General features: G+C 38.4%; 1 protein-coding gene across 3 annotated transcripts in view; it reads left to right on the forward strand.

Moving 5' to 3' along the window:
* Positions 1-8,622, forward strand: part of LOC106881576 (uncharacterized) — a 34,281-nt gene extending 25,659 nt beyond the window's left edge. For all 3 annotated transcript variants that reach the window (XM_089355789.1, XM_089355788.1, XM_014932032.3), the window contains exon 2: positions 2,495-8,622. In XM_089355789.1, the coding sequence (XP_089211915.1) occupies positions 2,641-4,677 (2,037 nt within the window). In that variant the 5' untranslated portion in view covers positions 2,495-2,640 and the 3' untranslated portion in view covers positions 4,678-8,622. The remainder of the gene's footprint in view (positions 1-2,494) is intronic.
* The last annotated feature ends 3,038 nt before the right edge of the window (positions 8,623-11,660 follow it).

The raw sequence follows: 11,660 nt of genomic DNA on the forward strand, positions 1-11,660 counted from the left end.
GTTACCTCCAAGGATCCTCATGCATATTTGAGAAAGCCTGTTGTGCTCTTAGTGTTTATTGCTCCTGAGTGCCTGTGACAAGCAGTCTGTTTTCTCTGCCAGCCTGCCTCATCTTTTGTGTATCCTTAGCATTAACTACACCATACAGAGTTTCTGCCAACTCCTTTCGACAAATCGAGCAAGGGGATTTCCTTGTTGTATACAGAGGTTTGTTTTCCTGCTCATTAAGATGTTGGTCTTTGCTAAGTTGACTTTGAAGCCCTTTGATTCTAGGTTTTATTAACTGTACTGTGCTTTCACATGAGATTAAAAGAATCTCTTAAAACGAACCCCTATTATTAGAACCAGAACATACACATCTACACTCTTCATTGTCATGATTCTGAGCATAAGCAGATATTTTTCTGTTTCCATGATATATTTACTTCATTCTGGTGTCAACTACTACCGTATAGGATAAATTATGTCTTCCATTAGTATGTATATATTGAATTTAAAAGACAGCTAACATCAAAATGGGAACCATTTACTGAATTCTATGCATTAAGTTAATATTTTATAACAAATTGGAAATAATTTTTTTATATTTAATATCATCATCATCATCATCCTTTACCATCTGTTTTCCATGCTAGCATGGGTTGGATGGTTTGACTAGAGCTAGCAAGCTAGAGAGCTGCATCAAGCTCCACTCTGATTTGGTATGGTTTCTGTGCATTAATGCCCTTCCTAATGCCAACCACTTAATAGAGTGTGTTGGGTGCTTTTACGTGACACCGGCCCAGGACTCTTGCTGCCCAATCCTCTTCACCAGGGGGAGTGGCCTTAATACCTCTGCTGTGGAGTAGAGCAATGCACCAGGTGTCTCGGTCCTTTGGCATCTCATCTGAAAGGTTCACCGTCCTAAGAAATACATATATAGTTTTAGTCTGGCTGGGCTCTGTCAACCAAGACGGCACAGCATGCTCCTGATTTCAGAGGTTTGGTTATGAAGGAAATATCATTTTAAGTTTTGTTATGAATCCGCTCCTGAACAGGGCTAAAGTATTTTCTGACCTTGGCCGATGACAGTACCAACTTGATTGGCACTCGTGCCAGTGGAACATTAAATGCACATCCAAGTGTGATCGTTCCCAGGGCCATGGATTGGCTCCCATGCTGGTGGCACGTAAAAAGCACCATTTGAACGTGATCGTTGCAATCATCGCATTGCCGGCAACATTCGAGCATGGTCGTTGCCAATGTCGCCGGACTGGCTCCTGTGCAGGTAGCATATAAAAAATACCTTTTGAGCATGGTCATTGCCAGAACCGTCTGACTGGCCCTTGTGAGCACCCACTACACTCTCTGAGTGGTTGGTGTTAGGAAGGGCATCCAGCTGTAGAAACTTTGCCAGATCAGATTGAGCCTGGTGCATCCTTCTGGTTCACCAGTCCTCAGTCAAACCGTCCAACCCATGCCAGCATGGAAAGCGGACGTTAAACATCGGTGATGATGATTGTCATGAAAGAGATCATTATAGCTATGAAACTCAGTATTTGTTTGGAGAATTAACTGAGTTGATTGGTTGGAAGGGTTGAAAGAAGTCATCATCGTTTAACGTTTGTTTTCCATGCTGGCATGGGTTGGACGGTTTGACTGGGGACTCATAAGCCAGGAGGCTGCACCAGACCCCAATCTGACAGGAAATAATTTCCCCTTTTCAGGTGGCATCTGTGGAGAAGACCTTGGCAGAATAGCTTTCCAAGGGCACTGTTGAAGTTCAGTGGGGGTAAAGAGAGTCTGACTGAGACACAGGTATAAGTAGCTATGATCTCACTTGGCTTGACAGGTCTTCTCAAGCACAGCATATCACCAAAGGTCTCGGTCACTAATCATTGCCTCTGTGAGGCCCAAAGTTCAAAGATCATGTTTCACTACTTCATCCCATGTATTCCTGGATCTATCTCTGCCACAGGTTCCCTCCACAGTCAGAGATCGGCACATCCTGAAAGTTGAATAAAGATTTTTTCAGAAGATAGTTTCATTACGTTTCTGCTCACCCTCTGCAGGTTGAGTATTCAAACTGGTATGCTGCTCCCACCCTTATATATCACAGAGTAGCCATGTAGCTCCTCCATGGTCAAAATCCTGAGCTTGTCGCTCAATCATACTTCATTCTCTAAGCACCTGGAATAAGGCCACCTCACCCTCTTAGATACACCCCACTCTTTTTGAGGGAGCTTTTTCCTTTTCTTGCAAGTTACTTGAAGGCCTCACTGTTGCCACTATCATGGAATAAGCATCCAATACACACTGTAAAGTGGTTGGCATTAGGAAGGGCATCCTACCATAAAAACCATGTCAAACCTTACATTAGAGCTTGCCAACATGGGAAACCACCATTAAATGATGATGGGTCAATAAAATATATTCTGTCTCCAGAAAGTAAGACTTAACAGCAGTACAAGCAGTTGTTAGATTTCTTTTTTACTTATACTGTTTATCATTTCAGGAAATTCCTCACAAAAGACACGTAAAGGAACACATGAAGAATGGCTTTATAAAAGCAACATCTGGTATCAACTGAAATTTGAAGTAATTTAATGAAATTATAAGGAAAGATATTACATCTGTGTTGAATGAGCAGTAAACAACATCATGGAGAAAACAGCATGTGAGAACCAGGTTCATAATGAAACATCATCTGATAAGAAAGATTTATCCCATGAGGACCAATTGAATGTAGCAAAAAAATTGCACACCTGTAACATATGTTTTAAAATATTCTCTGACATTGACAGTTTGACTAATCACAAACATATCCACACCGAAGATAATGCACACCTATGCAATGTTTGTGGTAAAAAGTTCTCACGAAAAACAATTTTAACTCGTCACAAGCAAACACATGAAAAAGAAAAGCCCTACTTCTGTGATGTCTGTGGTAAAACATTTCCTGACATTACAAAATTAGCTTGTCATACATGTACCTACGCAAGTGAGAAACCATATGTGTGCAACGTCTGTGGTAAAAAATTCTCACTGAAAACTAATTTAACTCGTCACAAACATTCACATACGGAAGAAAAACCATACCGTTGTGAGATTTGTCCTAAAGCGTTTTTGAAGTTCGAAGAGTTATCTTCTCATATTCAGACTCACTCAGATAAAAAACCGTACCGTTGTGATATATGTAATAAAGCATTTTCTAAAAGGAAAACATTAGCCATCCATAAACATATTCACATCGATGAGAAACCATATCACTGTAATGTTTGTGGGAAAACATTTTCCAAAAGTAAACCATTAACTATCCATAAACGTATTCACACCAATGAAAGACCATACGAATGTGATGTGTGTGGTAAAGCATTCTCTCAGAGTGGGTATTTAACTTCTCATAAACTTATTCACACGGGAGAGAAACACTTCCAATGTGATACCTGTGATAAAACATTCTCTCGCAAAGATTACTTGAAACGTCACAGACGTATTCATACAGGGGAAAAACCATATGAATGTGAGATCTGTGGTAAGAGATTCTCTGGAAGTGCAAATCTAACATGTCATAAGCGTAAACATACAGGTGAGAGGCCATACGAGTGTAATATCTGTGGTAAGACTTTCTCAACAACTGGAAATTTATCTTGTCATAAACGTATTCATTCAAACGAGAAACCATATCAGTGTGAAATCTGTAAAAAGACATTTGCTCAGAATGGGCATTTAACAAATCACCGAAGTGTTCACACAGGTGAGAAACCATACCACTGTGATATCTGTGATAGAAGATTTTCTATAACTGGAGATTTAAGACGTCACAAACTTACTCACACTGTTGAAAAGCCTTACCAGTGTGACATATGTGGTAAAAAGTTCACTACGAATGAAAATTTAAATTCTCATAAACATATTCACTCAGAGAAAGCTCACCAATGTGATATCTGTGGTAAAATATTTTCACTGAAGAGATATTTAATTAGACACAAACATATTCACACAAGTAAGAAACCATTCAAATGTGACATTTGTGGTAAAACATTCTCTCTACTTGCAAACTTAACTCTTCACAAGCATATGCACACAAGTGAGAAACCATATTCGTGTGATATCTGTGGTAAAATATTTGCACGAAAGAGATATTTGATTAGGCACAAACATATTCATAAAGACTTCAAACCTCCCCAGACTGATGAGATTTGTGATAAAACATACCCTGAAAGTGAAAATCTAACTTCTCAGAAAGATATTCACTCAGAGAAACCACATCAATGTGATATCTGTGGTAAAATATTTGCACAAAAGAGGTATTTAATTAGACATAAACATATCCACACAGGTGATTACCATTGTGATGTATGTAACAAGACATTCTCTCGAAATGAATATTTGACACTTCACAAACGTATTCACACAGGAGAAAAACCATATCCATGTGATATCTGCGGCAAAGCATTCTCTGCAAGTAAAATTTTAACTCGGCATAAATTTACGCACACAAGTGATTTAGTTACCTGTGATAAACAAGTTTCACCTAAAACTACTTTAAATATTCACCCTCAGAAAAGCAGTCTGGAAGTTCTCTCACCTCCCAAACTCCAGCAAAGCCATCTGGTCCCTCACCAAGAGAGTTCATGGAATCCTCCAACCCACCATTCTCCAACCAAGATGCCTCTGTTAGCGCACCCAATGTGAAAACCTCCATCTTTGTTGCTCGTATCATTTCCAAATACACACTGCTCACATCAACAAAACCCCTTCAAAGTCCCCCATTTTACCACCAGTTATCGTGTGTAAAAATGGGGTCTAGTTGGTTTGGCTGCCAGCATTTCAAAATTTAAAGTTTATCGAAAATTTTTAAATATACTTTTCCAAGCTGAATTGTTGGAGTTATTTCACTTTTTTCTGGTATACGTTTTTAATAAGTTATAGAGGTTTAAAGTTTGATCATTTTCACCCAGTCAGGAAACAGAATTTGGAAGCTGTCATTTTGTGTGTAACTACACGTATTGTCAACATTATGAAAATAGCACACGTTTTTATATGAAACTGTAAACTAATCACATTCTCCTTAACATACGACATTTCACCCTTCATGACTTTTTTTTTAAATATGGAATTTGCAGAAAATTTTTACGAATTTGTACTCTACACACAGGAATTTGTACGATTATGCAATAGGTGTGACTCAAGGCCTATTTAGCTGTTATTTTTAGCACATCTCACGACCAGGATACAAGCAACAGAACACCACGTCAAGGCACATGGCATTGTGTAGAATATATTTGTCAACACACATACTTTCTCATTAACAAAAAGAGTTCTTATGCTTTGTTTGTTACTATGGAAACAGGCATGAATGTACCTGTGGCTTACAATTGGCTAAAATTACCCCAAATTTTCAAACTTTAATTGCTAATAACTCTTTATCTATTGATTTATAGTGAAAATGATTGTCACATCACTCATTGGCCTATAAAAGCGTATCATTACACTGAATATGAAATCAGTTGAAACAGAAATTGATGTTGGCAGCCAAACCAACGAGATCCTTAAAATGTTCTTTCATTACTTCATAACCCAAGATTGGCAATTAATACTGACCTTGTTCTTTTCATCACTCTCAACCAAGGCATTTCAGAACTACATCCAGTCCTTATCAGACTCCATCTATCTACAAGCCTCTGTCACAACCCATGGAAACATGCAGCAGTTTATCCCTTTAGCTAAAATCATGTCTCTGCTGACTAACATATCGTTCTCTCTCTCTCTTTCTCCCTCCCCTTCTCTCTCTCTCTCTTAGCACCTCAATGAAGATTGACTCAATTACAAACAACTCCTTCGTGGACATTCATCTTCATACAATTTCTGCAGAACCACTTAAAATGGAGACTTGCTTTTGTCTATCATTCACCTGTTCTTGCTGCTCTTGAGAACTATCGAAAGCAAAAATTGTGGTACTCGAAGTTGGTAATTCTCTCAATCATGTTTGGAATGAGAACCTCCTGCCTTAGTTGTCCACATATAGTCTCCATCTATCTTTCATTCCTTGGATTTCTGTCAGACCATTACAACATGTATTGTCAAAAACCACCTGATTCATATTCTATAAACTCTGGTGTACTCCAAGGTTTAGTTGTGTCACCCACGCATTTTCTTCATATATATATACAACAGCATCAATGTACAACCTGGTTGGCACTCCGTCGGTTACGACGACGAGGGGGATTCCAGTTGATCCGATCAACGGAACAGCCTGCTCGTGAAATTAACGTGCAAGTGGCTGAGCACTCCACAGACACGTGTACCCTTAACGTAGGTCTCGGGGATATTCAGCGTGACACAGTGTGACAAGGCTGACCCTTTGAATTACAGGCACAACAGAAACAGGAAGTAAAGGTGAGAGGAAGTTGTGGTGAAAGAGTACAGCAGGGTTCGCCACCATCCTCTGCCGGAGCCTTGTGGAGCTTTAGGTGTTTTCGCTCAATAAACACTCACAACGCCCGGTCTGGGAATCGAGACCGTGATCCTATGAGCGCGAGTCCGCTGCCCTAACCACTGGGCCATTGCCCCTCCACAATGTACCACCTAAGCAGCAGCTATCAGCCGTGCATTGCCTCTGTGAAGAGGCAATGCACGGAAAGGTCCTCGGATGAGTTGTGTGACTGCCCAGTTTAGTCTCTTCAAGAAGATCCGTCTTGGTCACCATCTTCACTGGTCCTGAACAATACAGAATTAAAACCCTTGAAGTTTCTGATTTCTTTATTGCCCACAAGGGGCTAAACATAGAGGGGACGAACAAAGGGATTAAGTCGATTACATCGACCCCAGTGCATAACTGGTACTTAATTTATCGATTCCGAAAGGATGAAAGGCAAAGTTGAACTCAGAACGTAACGGCAGACGAAATACCGCTAAGCATTTCGCCCGGCATGCTAACGATTCTGCCAGCTCACCGCCTTTAAGAAACCCTTGAAGTTTCTGATGATGTTAGACCTCAATCATCTATGATCTCGTATTGTCCTCTTTCTTTAAACACTTGTTTCTTACTACCTCCTTCCTGTAAAGATCATTGAAGTAACATCCACTGATCTATCTATCTTCCAAGGCCTGACTAATATATAAACATCACTGTCACATATTCCTTTTAGTTAAATTGACTATATCTATCTAAGTTATCTGTAATTAATCATTAACGTAGATTGTACAATGTGTAAAACTAAACCTGCAAAGTCCTGAAAGCATCTAAACTAAATGAAACTCAGCTAGATTGAATATATGTTCCCAAAGTTGTCAGACATTTTGTGAACTTCATAAAATTTTTACTCCAAAGTCAGTTTAGAAGAAGACTAAATATATTCTTCTACAACAGTGGTTCTCAACCATTTTTTTTTTTTGCCTGTGGATCTCTTTGATTCCTGTTTTACTCAGGTAGACCCACCCCCATAACAATTCAATGTTTGAAAGATCCTATTATATCTTTATAATTAAATATTGGGAATTGAATTTTAAAAATTGTTAAAATATTTCATGTATTTTAGAAATATAAGCAATTTATTGCACCTAAGTTTTAACTAAATTTTCTATGGACCCCTTTTGAGAACTTAGAGACAAAAAATTAATTTGCTGTGTGGCATGTATATAATTGTTCTCATACTTGTAATATCTGGTAAAACATTTAATTTGGTCACCAATATATTCATGCTGTTGATAAGTTATACTATGATAGACGTAGTATAACATTGCCAAGGACCAATGCATTGACCCGTCTTGTTACAATATTTCTGTTGAAATACACTCTGTTTCAATTCATACTGAGTATAATGGAGAATTTAGTTAAATAACTTTGTCATTATTAAACTGGGCGTTTGGAACATAAATTAATGGGAAATTTTGATGGAAGGTTTCAATTTAAATCTCTTCAAAACAGGAAATTTGTATCATAGAACCAGGAGCTGTCCCAGGTGGGTTATTATAAAAAAGGTTTAACTAATCATAAATATATTTATACAGATGGTATATGACCTGTTACATACGATTGAGAATGTCTGATAAAAAATATTTGAGACTTAGTTTCATAAATGTAAATTTTCAATTCTGAAATATTTCCATATTACATTCTTCATATTTAAATTTTTTCACTCTTTGATTGACAAAAGTTGGAGGTTATTTTTGTAAACTTTGTTCCAGAACTCTCATCACCATTCTATTTATGAGCCTACAAAGGATCCTCTACAGGTTTCCTATGAGGAGTAACTAAATCTCCCTTATATTACACCCTCCTATCTTGACAAAAGAAGGGCTACATTGGATAATGTAGTCCTAGGTATGTAGTGGCCAGTAGGAATACTGGGTGATTGTGCAGCAATCCTGGTATCTGACCTGGATTATAGGCTCAATTGGTGGACCTGGGGCTAAATTACAATATTGTATATAAACTTGTATGTGTCACTATAACCACTAACTTGGTCAAATGTTATTATTGTGAGACCGTTTGTGGTGTTATTTGTAATTGTACTTTATATAGATATATGAACGTTCCTGTCAAATTATTGCAGCTTAAAATATATGCTTGGTAAAATTATTTCCTTGAATTAGAAAAACCTAATTTCATTAGAAATAAATATTGATTTTTGAAAATGATATCTCGGTCTTTTTAATGTTTGCTTTGAAATCTTGTCTCATGGAATATCAATAAAGATACAAAATACCCAAGAAAAAGAATATATAAAAAATATAATGTAAAATATAAAGGAATGGAGCACTGGCATGGCTGTGTGGTTAAGATGTTCACTTTGCAACCATATGGTTTTGGGTTCAGTCCTGCTGCATGGTATCTTGGCATGTTTTCTATAGCTCTGGGCTGTCCAAGCTCATGTGAGTGAATTTGGTAGACAGAAACTGAAAGAAACCCCTTGTGTGTGTGCCACTTCAAAAGCACACTGTAAAGTGGTTGGCATTTGGAAGAGCATCCAGCTGTAAAAACCATGCCAAAACTGACCACCTGTGCTGGTGCCATGTAAAAGGCACTCAGCCCACTCTGGAGTAGTTGGTTGGTGTCAGGAAGGGCATCCAGCCGTAAAAACCATGCCAAACCAGACACAGAAGTCTGGTGCAGGCTTTATGCCCAGCCAGCTCCTGTCAAACCGTCCAACCCATGCCAGCATGGAAGGTGGACGTTAAATGATGATGATATATTTATATGTGTGTGTTTGTATTTTTCTCGCATCTGGCCTTCAAGAAATATTTCCATGCTTCGAAACAAATGAGGGTTGGTGACAGGCAAGGCATCTGACTGGAAGAAATCAGTCTCAGCAAATTCTACCTGGCCTGTGCAAGCATGGAAAAGTGGGTGTTAAATGATGATGAAAAATACCTGAAGTTTCTTGAAAATATGTTTGTTTCCATTTTGTAAAATGTGTTTTTTGTTTCTTTAAATTTTGATTCCACAAAGGATATAATCCACAACAAGGTTCTTCTGTTATTTGGATCTCGGTGGCACAAATCTTTTATTCCTGAATGGAATTTAACCAAGAATGTATTATCTCTTATTAAATTGCAGAGTATTCGTTGAAAAATCGGGTATAGCTGATCATGTATGGAAAAACAGACCACCTTTCCCTGTGGGATGAAGTTAAAATAATAGACAGAGAACACCACTGGAAAATACAGAAACTAAAAGAGGCAGCACATATGCTAGGGGACAATAACCTCCTTAGCAGACCTAGTGAAGATATGAGTAGAATATGGGAACCAGTATTAAGGAAGGATACAAAAATATTCGGTTTATAATCCCTAAAATTCACTCTATAATTGCCCACAGGTATATAACATAATGGTTAAGAGCACAAGCTACTAACCCCAAGATTCCAAGTGTCTTGACTAAATAATAATAATAATATTAATATCAGCAAAAAATACCTCAGGAATGAGAACCCCGAGTTGGGTTCAAAATTCTACCAGGACACCTGATGAAGGCTGGAGAGTAAATCAGCTGAAACTTGGTAACAACAAACAAGATAAGGAAACATCCGTCCAAATTAAATAATGTAAGTTATGAGGATATAAACAAACCAACACTGGCTGTCAAGCTGTTGGGGACAAATACAAACAAGATACATATGATGGGCTTCCACACTGTCTCTGTATACCAAACAAATTCATTCAAGGCATTGATCAGTCCAGGGTTATAGTAGTGGAACCCAGAACCAGACAACCATGTCTGTATAAGCAGCATCACTGAACTGCCATAAGGGCAGCTAGAACTTGCACTAATGAGCCAAACTATGAACAGTATGGTTTCTAACATAATCCTGTCTACTTTAGGCATAATGCCTGACATTTTTGGGGAGGCGACCAGTCAATTACATTGACTCCAGTGCATAACTGGTACTTAATTTATCGACCCCGAAAGGATGAAAGACAAAGTTGACTCCGGCGGCATTTGAACTCAGAATGTGATGACAGATAAAATACTGCTAATGATTCTGCCAGCTTGCTACCATTGGTTTCAAACATAATGTCATGGTTGGATAATATGCTTTTTATTTTAACCCCTTGGTTCTCATGCTGATTTTGTTTGAGTGTTGCACCCAGGATTCACATGCTTATGGAATGTTCAATCACAGACATGTTAAGTCAATGAACACCCATTGGCAAAAATCAACAGATATCCATCCACTAGATGTGTGTATATTTGTGTAAAGACATGTGAATTGGTGGTTAAGATGTTAGATTAACAGTTGTAAGGTCATGTTTTCCTACATCAGATCTGCACAGTGAATTAGATCACAGTATGAGGTAGCAAGCCGGCAGAATTTTTAGGACACCAGGCAAAATGCTAAAAAGCACCATTTGAGCATGATCGTTACCAGCGTCGCCTTACTGGCACGTGAACAAAAACATTCGAGCGAGGTCGTTGCAGTGCCGCTGGACTTGACTCCTGTGCAGGTGGCATGTAAAAAACACCATTTTGAGCGTGGCACATAAAAGCACCCACTACACTCTGGGAGTGGTTGGCGTTAGGAAGGGCATCCAGCTGTAGAAACTCTGCCAGATCAGATTGGAGCCTGGTGCAGCCATCTGGTTCGCCAGTCCTCAGTAAAAACGTCCAACCCATGCAAGCATGGAAAGTGGACAGTAAACGATGATGATGATGTTCTGAGTTCAAATTCTGCTGAGGTCGACTTTGTCTTTCATCCTTTTGGAGTCAATAAAATAAGTACCAATTGAGTACTAAGGTTGATGTAATCAACTTACCCTCTCCCACCCATACTGCTGGCTTTGTACCAAAATCTGAAACCAATATGGCCCATCTTTAAATTTGGCATTGTTGCAGCCCAGCTTGCATAAAATATTTTCTATAATAAAATATTATTTATAGTGTCTTTACAATCTGCTGGAACGGCTCTCTTCCTGATAAATCCATGCACCATGTAGTTAAAGAGAAGAAATTTTGCTCCATTTTAGAATTCTTTTTTTTTTTTTTTGAAAACTGAAAATGGTCAAATTAGATATTAGTGTTGGAGTGGGGAATAAATCTGAAATCCAACAGGGAAAAGAATATTGATTGTTAACACCAAAAATTATCCAGATATTTTAATCGCAACCTCAATTACAACTGGGTCAAAGCTGGGGGAAATTTCTTGTAAAGAGGAAACTACCTGTCACCTGTTGGA

Source organism: Octopus bimaculoides, chromosome 7 (genome assembly GCF_046866305.1).
Source record: "Octopus bimaculoides isolate indiv1 chromosome 7, ASM4686630v1, whole genome shotgun sequence".
NCBI lineage: Eukaryota > Metazoa > Mollusca > Cephalopoda > Octopoda > Octopodidae > Octopus > Octopus bimaculoides.